The sequence below is a fragment of the Ascidiella aspersa genome, chromosome 4 (assembly GCF_963924565.1).
Source record: "Ascidiella aspersa chromosome 4, kaAscAspe10.2, whole genome shotgun sequence".
In the NCBI taxonomy this organism is placed as follows: domain Eukaryota; kingdom Metazoa; phylum Chordata; class Ascidiacea; order Phlebobranchia; family Ascidiidae; genus Ascidiella; species Ascidiella aspersa.
In genome coordinates this window covers 5,112,108-5,127,303 of record NC_139450.1, presented here as the reverse complement: position 1 = coordinate 5,127,303, position 15,196 = coordinate 5,112,108, and the positions used below count along the sequence as shown (strand labels likewise).

At 35.8% G+C, this 15,196-nt stretch overlaps 1 protein-coding gene across 1 annotated transcript; it reads right to left on the bottom strand.

Moving 5' to 3' along the window:
- Positions 1–1,324: 1,324 nt before the first annotated feature.
- On the bottom strand, positions 1,325–14,229 carry LOC146146789 (serine/threonine kinase-like domain-containing protein STKLD1). The gene is made up of 16 exons (XM_083387296.1): positions 14,058–14,229; positions 13,608–13,739; positions 13,013–13,192; positions 12,294–12,477; positions 11,698–11,810; positions 10,898–11,055; positions 10,581–10,675; positions 10,050–10,175; positions 9,113–9,204; positions 8,176–8,332; positions 7,376–7,504; positions 6,655–6,783; positions 4,789–4,917; positions 3,425–3,565; positions 2,335–2,420; positions 1,325–1,796 (listed from the first exon to the last, which is right to left on the bottom strand). The coding sequence occupies exons 1-16, from the start codon at positions 14,070–14,072 to the stop codon at positions 1,683–1,685; spliced, it is 1,980 nt and encodes a 659-aa protein (XP_083243422.1). The 5' UTR covers positions 14,073–14,229; the 3' UTR covers positions 1,325–1,682.
- Between the last annotated feature and the right edge of the window lie 967 nt (positions 14,230–15,196).

Below are 15,196 nucleotides of genomic sequence, written 5' to 3'. Positions count from 1 at the left end.
TCACGACCTCGGCCAAACCGGGAACGTCGTGTTACCAACTGAGCATCACAGACTTAGAGGGGAGCGAGTCGAGAAACAACCATGACACCATTCCGCCCCGCATGTTGTTAGTAGTAACAACTTCATATTGAAGATGATCTACAGTACTACATTTTATCGTTAAAATATGCTTACACTTGCGGGTACAACAACTGTGATTCAAACCTTCGGAAATCGATTTCTGACCAACCATAACGGTTTTCGTATCATGTAAAATACCCCGATAGCATTCAACAGACTAACTGAATAAGTCGATGAAGGATGCAGGCAAGGCAGGCTAACATAAAATCTAGACTGTTAAAAGGTTCGAACAAACGACCTCCGGTCATATTGGGACCGTTGCTCTACCAACTGAGCTACAAATGTTTAGAGGGGAGCGGTTCAAGTAGGGTTTTTACAAGCTCCAAACAATCAAATGGAAACGACGGGCAGTCCTTGACGCGGTGTTTAGGTTTTTTACCAAGACCAGCAAAAAGGAGGTTTTACCGACAGGAGATAAATAGGCCTACACAATTGAACCAGGGCCTCACCGGGTATTTTATCTAGTTTATAATAAACCAACTGACTTTTCTTTGCACCTCGGCCGAAAACAAATAAGTTCTTTTGAACTTGAGCAATGCTGCGGCTAATCAACAGGATAAAATAAATTTCCAAAAAACATAGGGTGGTTCAAGGACTAAATCAAAAATAATTAAATATTCAAAACCTTTATGGCAACCCTAGCCAGAAAGACTACATGTGGTCTACGAAACATTGTTTTGTTTCTTATGCAAAAACTTTTTCTATTCTTGGTCCATAGGGAGGTTTCGTACAGTGTTGGCGTACCACTTGTATCTTTAACATATGCAATTACATCAAGGAAAGTTTAGGAAAATTAACTAAAACAAGAGTTACTAGCGTTTATATGTGTGACCTGCGAAACATTAGTAAATTATATTGCTGTCCAAGATGCTTACAATCTTGTATAATTCAGCATGTAAGTATTATCGCATGCGTTATATTTTGGTTCACCCTCCTGCTATCTTAGTACTAAAGTGGCTATAAAATCAACACTGTTTTTGACTGCAGTACACCGAAAGCCATTGCAGACTCACCGAATCTGTCGATCAATGATGCAAGCAGAGCAGGCTAGAAAAACAACTAGCCTGCAGTGAGGTTCGAACTCACGATCTCCGGTCAAGCCGGGACCGTCGCTCTACCAACTGAGCTATGCAGGCTCAGAGAGGAGCGAGACGAGAAAACAACCACACGACTGTTTTTAACTGCATTTTTTTATTACGGGTGAGAGTGCAAATGGTGAAGTTATAAGAATAGTAATTACGTGGGTGAGTGTGTGTATAATAGGAAAAAAGCAAACGTAAAATACTTTAGCACGCGACGACGGTGATAAATAAAATTACAAGCAAGAAAATACAGTGGTGTGCACACAGTAAGTGCTGCTGTACAGTAACAAAAGGTCATGTAAAAAGTTTGGGCACAATTTCGATAAAACTAAAAATAAAAAATTTGAAGAAGTTTAAGAATTTTTTCATTCGCGTAACGAAAACTTTATCAAGCTGTAGTGAATCGAAACGCATGCTTTACTGCATAGTTAAGCAATCCCAATCAACGAAATAAATTCAGTCCAGGAGGCCCACTTGTGGCTACTTTTTCATGGCGGAACGGGGCCGAGAACGGGCCGACGGGGGTCTTCGGGGCGACGAAGGCACCTTGGCTCCGAAATTTTGCAAAATCACAGCTGTGCTTTGGTTAATTTCCTGTGCGATAAATCTTTCAGTTAAGTCGGTTTTCTTTTTACAGATACCAAACACAAACTCTCCCAATTTTGGAGCAGGTTGTAGTAAGACGTAATAAGAATATCATTTATCAGTGCCTTCTCGCTATGTTGAAAAGGAATAAAGAGTTATTGGAAACGTTTAAATTAATACCTACTTCTTTGTGGCCTTTGATATTCTTATTACGTCTCCTAATTCGAAAAGTGTGAAACAATTTTATGCTTAAACGTTGCGTTTTGTACAGCGCAGATTTTTGTTGTTGTTGTATTCCTACATAGGCCTATGTGCGATTACGGGCAGTTGTAGACATGTTAAGAAACCTAATAGAATTTTCGGTTCAGAAAACTGTTTATTTACACGTGGTTATAAAGAAGTGAGCAACAACAGGAAATTTTGCCTTTCTGGCGAATCGTAACATACAAACGATTTTTTATAATAAATGCTTAATGAAAGCATTTACTTTCAACCCAAATTCGTCTGACAGACTTCTTGTGGTGAGTTTAAGAACGGACAAACTTACCTCGTTTGACATAAAAGCCTTACGTATGGCTGTCACCACATTGGACAGTTTCAGACTTGGTGACTTCAGCTCTTGCATGATGTCGTCTGCAGAAAAAAACAAAAACATTCAAAGTAAGAAAGCGTGAATTTGTTTAAGGTCAAGGGTATGATTTCCACTGAAATTAAAGTCCGACTTTGAAACGCAAATAAAAAAAGGACATTTCCCTCATTACAACTATGTCAAATGCTTCAAGCTACAAGACTATCAATCAAGGAAGGTAATACTACGCAAACTTTGCCTTATACAAAACATTTCCAGTCAATGATTGACTCAAAAGCGCTTTCTGACATGACTTGACTTGGATTTGACTTGTGATTTAATAAAAAAAGACTTGACATAAACTTAAGTTATTTTACAAATGACTTGATTCGGACTTACCATTTCAAAAATGACTTGTTTACAACACTGAGAAACACTTCTCTCATGCAACACAAATAAAGCCCAGATGAGGCCCGGCACACATACCAACACAGTATACGAATGAATGGCTTAAAGCAGTGTTTCTCAACCTATGGACCGCGACCAATCATAGGGTCGCCGTTGAATTTAGTTGGATAGCCTACTGAAGTTGTTCATGTGGTTTTAATTACATAGCTTGGTTTTAAGCAATTTTTTTCCAAAAATCACGAAAATTGCGGAAGCATTACAACGGTAGAGCCCATTTTTATTAAGTCCGAATCAATTGATGCTACTATCCTGTTTCTTCTTTGTTCAAGTTAAGCTTGCAAAAAGTTTAGTGAAAATAATTGGGACGCAAAAGTTTTGCTGTTAATCTTAACCTTAGTAATTGGGTCGCCACGAAAAAAAGGGGTGAGAAATACTGGCTTAAACAGTTGACTTGCTATAATTATGACTTGACTGGGACTTGAATAATTTTACAAATAACTTGAATTGGACTGGAGTCATTTCAAACTGGAGTCATTTCAAATGACCTGTTTACAGTAATGAGAAACACTGCTCGAACACAACAAATATAAAGCTCAGGCCCGAAACGCGCACCAACACCGTATACAAATGAATGGCTTAGTTAGTTAGACAGATAACCCACCAAACTCGCACAGCTCCAGTAGCAAGGTGCAGAGGCTCTCGGCGATGTCGACCTCGGTCTTGTGCTTGTTGTAAGCCTGTGTGATCACTTGCAGGCCCGCCACGTCCGGGCTAGGACTTATTACTTTGTAGGCGCACTCCTCTGCGAAACAAATGGCAGGGGTAAATCGGTTTTTGGTCGTCGTTGATTTGGCAACTTGTGTTTAATTTTGAAAAATTTACAATATTGAAGACCACTGATAGCACAATGCAGCATTTGAAACATCTTTGAAGAGAGGTGACATCAAAATCCTTATATCACCAAGGGCATTATTTTTTTTAAGCAGCATTACACATTAGTAACAAAACGCAAGTATGAAACATACACAATATTACCATTAATAGAAAAATGCAGCTGCACATTGAGCTTGTTAGAAGCAAGGTTACATTAAGAGCATTATACCAATAGAGGCTATGATTTTTTCTATTTAATCAACATTACACATTCGCAACCAAGCGCTAGTGTGCTGTATCATCAATTTACCAAAAAATATTTATATTTTTTAACAGCTCTACTTTAGGCCGACCGGCATATGATTTACGGTTTTACTAATCGGTGAAAACTGCCTTTTAAAGTGCACCTTGGGTGCCAACCGATTCCCAACAGTGTCAACAGCGGCTAGACGGAATTGGATATATCGCTTGTTTGCCTACGTGTTGGCGCAATACAGCCGGCCCGTCGTCTTGTGATTAAAGCGCGACTAATCTTACTGTGTTAACACCTGGCTTGTAGGCTGTCGTAAAGAAGCACAATAAGGCGCAAGAGAGGGTACTCTGAGTGGAGAGAATTGGAAAACTAAGTGGTTAAGCAGCGCAAGCTGACCTTACGGTTTTCGCAAACCCAAGTTTGGAAAACCGATATTTCTTTCGAATTGTTGCATTTTTTTATATTATAGGCTACATATTTGTATTGTATATTCTTTAAACTAATTGTTCGACGAGCTAACAAAAATATAAATTAATGATCTCCCTTAATTGTTCGCAAATATGTTTTATGTTTGGTACGTTTGTGCGTTAGAGTGATGTCAAATGTCTTTTTTTTTACTACTTAAAAATGCTGAAAAGTGCCCAATAGACTTCAAGTCAAGTCATTTTGTCAAAAGTCAAGTCATTTTGTCAAAAAAGACTTAAGTTAAGTCTAGTTAATTTTTCAACAGACTTTAGTCAAGTCAAGACATTTAAAAAACCGTGACTTAAGTCAAGTCATTACAACACTGTTAAGCCGACCTTTCTCAAGTCATTTCATCCAAAAGAGTCAAGTCAAGTCATTTGAAAACCGTGCGTTAAGTGCACTTTAGTCATTACAACACTGTTAAGCCAACCCACCTCCACATGTGACGATACTGGCAAGTGCCATCAGGGCGCTTTTGATAACCTTCATGTTGCTCATGTGCTGCTGGATCGACTCAATGATAAGCGAGATGGCCACCTCCGACAGAAGGTCCACGTTGTCGTCTAAAGGAAATGAAATCAGACTTAAATTACTTTTCTTGTTTATATCCGTGTTTCAACTCGTCAATGGATTGCCTATAATTACATCGTTTGTACTCGGTCTATCCGCCTTCATCTCCTGATTTGTTAAAAGTAGTCAAAAAGGAGCATGCTGCCAATGTTATTGTGAGGCTATCAAGGAATTTTGGAGGCAATGAAAACAAACACAACTAATTGGACCATGCACTTAATTGTTTTAACATGAACTATTAATATATATATTGTATAATATTGATATAACGACAATCAGGTGGCAATCTTACGTCGTGAAACCAATTACAAGAAGTATAACAAACGGTTTTAAGGAACAACACATTAATAACTCAATATTGGGCACTGGAAAGAAAGTAACTGTTAATATTATCGTGGACTTGCTTGACACCTCTTGCACAGATACTTCTGGTCATTCCACCAATAAAATACATCTACAGGTATCTACGAATTGCGGGTACACTTGCACTATTCCTCTGTAAGCAGAAATGGTTATTCAAGTGTTCAAGACATATCCTTACAAATTTGATGTATCTAAAATCCAGCACTGGTCAATTATGGTCACTTGGCTTGACTCACTGCGCAAAATTTACTTGAGAATATGCTGATAACACTCGCAACAAATTAAAGAAAAATACCAGTTTAACCAAAAAAATTCGCGCTCGATGCACTTTCACATATTTAGAAGTTTACAAGTAGGCTACATTCACACCTCTTAGGTAACGCATTTTAATATGATTTATTAAACGTTCCTTAGAAACGCGTAATGTTCGTAAATTGGACACTGTAAAATTCTAAACGATGCCAATAACCATAGAAAAAACAAGGCTTATTTCTGCACCAACATGACACTCGACAAATATAGCGGGTTACCCTAATCGTGGGAATACGTACCCGGTAGCAATATTGGTCGCCACGAAAAGCGGTAATGGGCGGTTTCATGGGACAAAGGTTGCTTCCCAACAGATGTTGCTTTTCAATTGAAAACTCGTTTTCTATTCTCGTCACTCGACAAACTACTATACTAACCCCTACACAGCGTTATTCGCATTTTAAACACACGTGTTGAACTTGGTCATTTCTACCCGAAATCAACGAGTATAAACACAATAAAGCTATCGAATTATTTTAGGTGCTTGAAACGGGTGGGCCCGTTTTTTAAGTTATGCGATTTGGCCGAACAACTGAACAAAATAAATAATAATCATAATGTGATATTACCCCTATTTTGTTGTACGAGTGTATAACAATTTTAACTGTTCAAACGATTGCGTTTGTTGTGGCACCAAAATGACCATGTTTTTATTCTATTTATTTGAATACTATTTTAAAAAATCGAATTTAATATATCAAAGTAAGGGGTAAATAACAAAATACCATATCGCTATAGGAGAGAGCCGACAAATAGTTTTTAACACAATTAAAATAGCGGGACGTGGGTAAAGATCTTTTTGTCAAAATATTTTTAGTTAACCCGCTTTTACAATCAAAGTGTTAGTTTTGTATTCTACGCCTAAAAAGGTAAACTTGGTCGAAGCAACACATTTTGGATAACACTTGATAAAAAAACATAGTTTTCTTTACCATGCAACGCGAAACATTGTATTAAGCCTACACTATAACCGCAAAAGTTGCATGGTCCATACTTGGTCAATGGTCATGCCTGTATACTGTTTCAAAAAGCTTATTAAGCGTTTATCTTAATATCACCTTCCAATGACAAAGACCAGATGGCCGAGCAGGCGGCTTCGACTACCGATACGTCGTTGCTGTGCATCTCCATTGCGTTGCACACGTCCTGGAGACCCTTTTCCTCCGTCACAATCCTTGCGTTCGACTCTGTGCGAAACACAGCTCATATTGTGACGTAACAATCGAACGGGTTTGAAAGAAAATAAACAGCGTTGCTGCCGCTGATGCGGTGGCTTATAAAGTTGTGATCCAGAGTATTCAGATGGGTTAGCTGCTTTGTAAACTTTTTTGAATTTACCATAAGTACATGGTCTTCATGAACACATAGCACTGCAACAAAGTTTTTGGTATATAAAAAAATCGACTGTTATTAATTATTAAATTCTTTGTTCTGATTTATGTGGCAATTCCAATACTGCTTTTTGAAAATACTGTATAACATCCAAAGACATTGGGATCCAAACAAGATTAACCCAGATGACCCAGGCATAATACGGCCCCGAAATAAACTACGAATTTCCATACTATGTTCGAAAAAAAAATGTTTTCTTCCTGAATAACTTTTGTTCCATAAAAAAGGCAAAAACGAACAGCTGGCTTTAAAAACAGGCCTACACCAATTCCAGCTGATTCTTTTAAAACACAATACAATATCTTGCCATGCTTATGCATCATTGTTAAATCGGTTTCCCACACAGCCAAAAAACATAGGCTTGACAAAATTTTTGGTTAGACGCACCGTTGACTGAGAGACTCCAAAGCACACCGCAGCAGTTGGCGCAAATGTCACTGTGCTTGACGTACTGACGCATCACCGACAGAATGTCTTGGACGCCACCAGCCTGGCCGATCACCTCGGCAGCGTTCTCTGAAATTATATAAATAAATAGGGAAAACGTTCCGGTAATTACTTTGCCCTGAGAACATCAGCAGATCGTCAATCTGTGCATGCAAGCCCGAGTGTAGCATTCTATATATGGTGGTTTTATATTTTTTAAAGGGAAAATAAGGTTGAAGCACGTGCAACAGAAGTCCAGGTGTGTAATTTGGTTGTATTTAGACAAGTACGTTAGTTTGGGTAACACTGTGTAGTGTGTACTTCTACTCGGTGCATTTTAATTTCTTTTATTTCTACTTTGACCTGATGAAGCACACGGTTGTGCGCAAGCTTGTTGAGAGTTTAATACGATTTGTCTTTATTTAGTGATTCATCTACTTAGAATTAGACAAATACGACCATTTATAAAGATTTATAGAAGCAGTACCGTTTTTTTACTCTGATTTCATCGACTGTTTTTAGCCCCTGTGTAAACTGATCAAGACGTGAAAAATATACTAATGGCGGAAAAGATGCAGCCTACGACACGCTTTCAGGCGGCCTCTGAAACTGAGTTCCAAGATGTACACCGAAAGCCAGCACAGACTAACCGAATCTGTAGATCAATGATACAAGCAAGGCGGGCTAAAAAACAACTAGCCTGTATGACTGTGTGTATCTTTCATTCCAAGATGAACTTACAAAATTACAAAAATGCTAACCGTCGGCAGAAAGCGCCATAATGAGGGAACAAGCGGTAGACTGCAGCTCCTCGCTGTTTGGATGCGAGCGCATTGCGACAAGCACCGGCTTGATCATGTGCTGGGTGTAGAAGCTGATGATGGCACCACCGGAATGCTCAAGCAGGTGCAGGAGAAACTGTGAAAAATTGAGTGATTAAGTTGTGTGGCTTTGTTGAATTCCTTTGATTGAGATTTAAAGCATTTTTATTACTGAGTTGAATTCATAAAAACGTATTGCTTGACATTTTGGCAAACTAAACGTTAAAAACTCGGCTCCAGTTAGGCTATTACAATATGACTTTGTAACTCTGTTTAACCAGTAGACTCGTAGAGGAACGCTTAAAATGCCATTAAGTTATGTTAATTACAATATGCAGAAACTTTTTGCTGCATTTTGCTTCATTCTTTGATAAAAAACCTAATTACAGAAAAGTGACAAAGTTAAGTTAAATACGTGGTTCTAAGTAAACAAAACCCCTCGTCGTCATAGTAATGAAAACGAACATTTGCGGAATATTTTGTGAATTTGCGACACTTTCAATAGGTAACACTTTGCTTGTATGAAAGCGCACGATGCCTGTATATATATACATACACTGCACCTTTGTATGGTTATCAATGAGCTGGAAACATGTCATTTCAGGATTAGATATAATAGCACTCTACTAGATTTTTTGTTTCGTTAAAAAACGGGTCTTTTTATAGGTAGACAAATCTACTTTCTGTGTCAGATACTCTTGATAAATCACCACTTTATTACTGTTTAAAATGGAATAAAAACAGGAAAAATCTATGTTTTTTTTCATGAAGGGCATTGATGAAATTATGTGGACTTGTTTTCTTTATTTTTTCTTTAAAAACCTAAACAACGAATTACTACAAACCTACCAAACGTAATAAAAATAAATTATAAGACCTTGCATCCATGCATTTGTATTTCACAGCAGTCCATATGAGATTCCATAATTTGGATAAATTGCTTCTTCATGGGTTCTGTGACTGTTTCGCCTGAAAAATCAGTCAATGGCTAGATTACTCGCCATCAATGTAAATAAAGGAAACAAAGAGTTTGGCGAATTTCTCTGGAGGTAAAACAAATACAGACTCCAAGCCAACTGATTCCCACTGTAAATGTCAGTTACAATGGGGACTAAAAGGATAAACACAGCTACATAACAATAGAGACAATACCAGTGGCATAAATCAGGCCAGCATTTATGGGCAAACAATTGTGTTTATGGGATCGTTTTTAAGTGGTACAATAAAACACGTCCATAAAACATATTTTCTGATTTTATTAGGTTTAGAAAAGTATGAAGTCACAAGAAAACTAGTATTTGCCTCACACAACTGTCTGAAATAACTAGAAAAGCATAGGTTTATGATAAAACACTTTTTATAAGTTACTTAAAATCTGTTGTAAGAAGCACTTTAAACAACTTTGGCATTTAAATAAAAGTAACTTATTAAACTTGTAAATGGCTTTCTTAAAACCGTTTAAATACAGAAACACTGTTTAGGCACATCACTTTAAAAATCTAACATACCAAGAAACTTTTAATTTATTTACTTTACTTTTAACTATGAGACTAAAATACATTCCTAAGCTATGGTATACCTATGTTATAGTCGAACAATAGATAGCAAGAAAAAAGTTGGTACAAATATAATAAGTTTAGCGAGCAACTTCTGAGGCTTTAGTGGGCCACAGGTTGGACGCTCCTAGTATAATAAATTATTATTAGGTGTACCATGACATTACTGCAACAAGCTGCTAAAGGCGAAATCATTATGTTTGATGGGCTAGATTCAACTGGTAGGTTTAAGATTTCTGATTGCTGACTTATACATACAAAATTTCTTGTCTTCAGATCTGTTGTTGAGATGTTTAAATGCTTGCTTTTGTGCCTCTTCATTGTGAAAGTGTTTTGTCATATATTCAAAAATCACTTTTGCCCCCTTGCCCTTTGGAAATGCGTCTGCAAGGCAATTTTAGAAAGACACTTGAGAAACAGCACCAATACCGTTTTTGTTTAACTAAAGATTAAGTTATATTTGTTTTAATCTAAAAATCGAAAAAGGCTTTTAAACTTATATTTTATTACCCAAAAAGATATACATATACATGTATTTTATTACTTAAAAATAGGTTTTAGATATATATGATTTTTACTACAAATTACAGCAGTACTCCATTCTGTAGAAAGGTATTGTGGAAATGCCTAGAGTATTTTAAACATATGATATTTAGAAGTCAATTCCACAGCTAACAATACTTAAAAAAAAAACATTAAAAAACAAACAAAAAACACTAGATTAAGGCTTGGCAACTATGAACCAGCAATTTTAACTATAAAAGTAGATTAAATATAATGATCTATTACCTTGTGGGGCTGTTTTTACAATTTTCTTTTCCACCAACTTGGAATTAGGATCTAGCAGCAAACACTCTTTAACGAATGGCAAAGCAATCAACTCCCTGCATAAAATGGAGTAAATGTATAGGAATTTAAATAATTTTGAGGTATCAAAATTGCGGATTCACAAGATTTATCTAACAAGTTGAATGACAGTGAACTTGGTAGTGTGATTTAGACAAATAAACAAATCCTCTATATTTTAAAACATATTTAAGTGAGTAACCAGGGTTAAGAATTTCTAAAAAGGCTAGTAGAAAATGTAGATGCTATGCATGACATACACAGCTGTGGGCCGCTGTTGGAAGTTTCTTCTCAGCATTGTGCGAATGAGCTGGCACAAATGTGGTGAGTATTTGTGTTTGGGAAGTTCACTCAAGATGTCTTCTAGGCACTGCGGGTTCTGCTTAATCTCAAACAGTGTACTGGAGATCTGGACTGGCTGCAAGTTCAAAGACAAACAATAATGAAACTCTCTAAAACAGCGGTTACCAAACTGGGGTTCGTACAACAGTTTCAGAAGTTCCACAAGGAAAATTAGTCTTTCAGTTTTTTAACACTAGGATTTAGCGAATATTTTTAAACACTGGTCTATGTTTTAGACATTGTCTGTCATCATTATTGTCTTTAGTTATGCTTTATTATTCGATCATATAGCGTGTTTTATGATGTCTGTGTGACATTATAAAGCATTTATTATGCTGTACCATACCTGTTATCAGCAGATCGTTTGCATTAGTTAGAACGTTGTTAGTTTGTTACATTAGAAAAATCGTGACTGCTCTAGTGTACTACAAGAAACATGGGTCAACTGACCCTTGGTTTTTTATGGGGTCGCGAGTTATCAACATAATTGCAACAGGTCCACCAGGCCAAATTTTTAGAAAAGTTTGGGAACCGCTGGTCTAAAACATTCACAGCAAAAGACAAGCACATGTATTCATTTGTAAAGTATAAAAATAAACCATAAAACTTACTTTGCAAATTAAAATGTGTTCATAGTATCAGAACGTTGCAAACAAATTTTACCCAAAGGATTGGCAGTTGTTTTGATTATAATAAACAGAGAACAATATGCACTTACATCCATAAAGGCACAAGTTGCTAGTTCCAGTAAAATACATCCTAAAGACCAGACGTCGCTTCTCTCATCATAGGGACGTTCCATCACTTCCGGTGCCATCCAGTTCATTGAACCTTAATTTTTTTTAATCCAAAATTAATGCGGTGAACATATTGGCTGAAGGCTATCAGCATTCAGCAGTCACCTTAAACGCCTTTATCAGCAGGACACATCACATTAAAAACCGAGTAAAATTAATTTATCTCAACATTGACACTTGAATATTGATCTGCAAAAGCCAGTCATCACCAAAATATTGTTTACATAAATATGTATGTATAAGATATAATTTCCCTGTATTTTTGCATAACTACAGACTAAAACTAAATGTAGGTTTTTTAGTAGTATACAGGTATTGGTTTTGTTGTAGAAAGATCAGTTATGAAATTGTAAATATAACTTTTTGTAAAGACCACATTTGATAAACTCTGTTGTATGAATTACTCTCAAGATTATTTTCCAAACAAATTAGAACAAAATTTATAATTTAAGGTCAACGAAGAGAAATTCATCTTTGTTAGTAAAATTTCGGAATTGAATGAAGCTTAAAATATTACCAACTGTTGTCCTTGTCCGAGTTCTTGCATCACCCATTACTGTGGCAACTCCAAAGTCACCAATGCTTATGCTCAAATTCTTGGTCATAAATATGTTGCTTGGCTTTAAGTCGCGATGGATCACTTTTTTCTTGTGGACAAAAACTAGGGCTTCAATCATCTGACCTAACCACTTCTTTAGAATCTATGATGAAGATAAAAAAAATACATTTTAGCCTATGCATCAACACACAAACCGTTCAGCATAGTACACCTAAAGCCATTGCCGGTACTAATGATCTGTAAGCCATAATCGTTGGTTAAAAAGTAGCTTCAGAAGGGCTAGATCACAGTTGTTAACACCCATATCTTTAGCTGTTCAGCATTGTTACATTTACAAGTTGTATGAAACTTTTCGAAGTTGAAAAATCTAACCAAGATTAAACAAATCTCTAACCAAAATTAAAATTGGACAATAAAAGTCGGCTAAAATACACAAGTAAAAAAATATGTCCAATGCAACACTTCAGTTTAGGTAAATCTACAAACATTATTTTACGAAAAGCTTTCAACGTCACAGGTTTGTTTGATTTTCAAATTGACCAGCTGTTTGTCTTTGGAAGTCATAAAAGGGCACTTTATGGGGTGTTGAGTTGTAATAACCTAATGTTGGTAGACTAGCATCAGTCTTGAACAAAGATGGAAAACTTCAACAAGTTGATCTTAAAATACTAATATACCATTTCATCGATGTTTTCTTGCTTAACTCTCTTCGTTTTGATGACTTTGGCCAGGTCTCCCATCTCATAGTAATCCATAACAATGCAAACGAACATGGCACATTCTTCACGGTCCCAGGTCACGAAAAACTCCTTGTAGCCACAAACATACTGATGTCTCAACTCCTGAAGGGCCATGGCCTTTAAATTTAAATAATAATCTTTAACATTAAGCAAATGCAAATGTTCAACTTTTAATTAAGGCTATGGAGTCGGACATAGAACTTATGGAGTCAGTCTGTTTTGTTGGAGTCGAATCGGGACTCAAGTAAAGCCATGTAAAACTGCCAGAGTTTGACGTGCGCAGTAGAAAATTTTGAAAATGATATGGTTGTCAACTGTAAATTGTAAACGCAGAATGGATATTTTCCAATCATGTATTGTTAGTGAATGAGTTATATGACACCCCTAAGTGGATTACTGAATACCCAATGTATTTAGTTATCTTAATTGGCTGAATACAGGATGTAGAGTCTGAACCGAGGAGTCAGACTCTGGTTTATTTATTTTTGCATTCAAATTTCAAACTTCTTTTAACTAAAAGAGTAATTCCTACCTCTTTGAAAGCTTTATTTGCCTCACCCTCATCGTTACATTCCACCTTTTTTAAAACAAACTGTTCATCGCTGTCTTTTCGTTCGACGAGATAAACAGATCCCTGAGCACCCTTGCCCAGACGCTGTAACAACTGAAATTCATGTGAAAAATGGTAATGTTAGCATCATATCATAGACAAACTACACATTTTAGGGAATCAGATTTTTATATAATATATACATGCATGCTGACTAGAGAGAATATTAAAAATATTGTTCCACGTTTACTGGTAAAATAATGTAGGCTTCACAACATAGTTTTTACATATTTTTGAAAATAAGTTCTAATTTAGGTACCTAATTCAAATGCTAAAATCCTTGTATTAAAAAACAAACATAGCTTGTAATGTTAGTTTACAAACTCTTTCTGTTTTCCTAATTTTCTTAAGAAATAATATTATGATACATACCTTGTAATTTTCCATATGCAGCCCCAGTTAGAAAGTTTCAAGATAAAATACAAAAACACTAGCAAAATATGCAAAGTATAAATTAAAAAAAAATAAATTCAATGAAAATTCAACAAAAACATTGTTTAATGAAAATAGTGTAATTCCTAAAACTAGAGTATTTTATTTCACATCTTATTAAAACAAACCAAACTCAACAGTACACAAAACACATTTTAGGCTGACTTTAGTCAAAGTTTAGTCAGTTTTACCAAATTATAAGTCAAGTCGCAGTTCAAGTAAAGGTAATTTTATAAAGTCATGCCATCAGCCAAAAGATTTACACCCTTTATATTAAGATAAAAAGGAGAAATCATAAAGTTCAATCACCAAACTCATATTTTATGGATGTAAAATGTCCAAGTTATTACAAAATCACAATCAACAGGAGAAACCACAATGCCTACAGATGGATGCTCATTCAGTAGAAAGCAGCATTTACTTTACACAAAGTTCAAAGTTAATAAATTCAACTAATAAACCCAGCCAAGTCGTTTAAGTAAAAAACTTATTTTCAAATTTAATTATCTGTCCCATTGACTTTATAAAGCTTGAAAAACGTTGAATTTCATTAAGAAATAGAAAGTCTTTTACCTAAGCCATTACAAAACTGACAACACGCCTTTAAGGTTTTTTTATTTACTTCAATTTAAAAAAAAAAAAAAAATGAAAGTGTCTGAAAACAAGAACATTTTACAGAAAATATTTTGGTACTGTAAAAACAAAATTGAAATCAAAAACGATTTATTATATTTCTAAATTTACTAAATAGGCCTATGTAATAGACAACTGAATTCAATAAAGTATGTCGTAGACAAACTTCCTATTCACAGTATAAAGATAATTCTTGGGCAACCGCAATACTGTAATCCCAGAACTTTTTAAAACATTTCAAAGGAAGATACCTTATAAAAGTAACTATTGTAACAAAAAAATAGTCGCGCCACTATTCTTTACTTTACCCTTAAACTCTAAATTGCACTAAATATCTTTAGAGGACACATAAACCAAACAGCTGTAAAACTTCATTTTCGTCAAGTGTCGGGGTGGTAAAGACAACAGAGCGACGGAAAAGCAAATATAGCAAATGTGTTACGCTT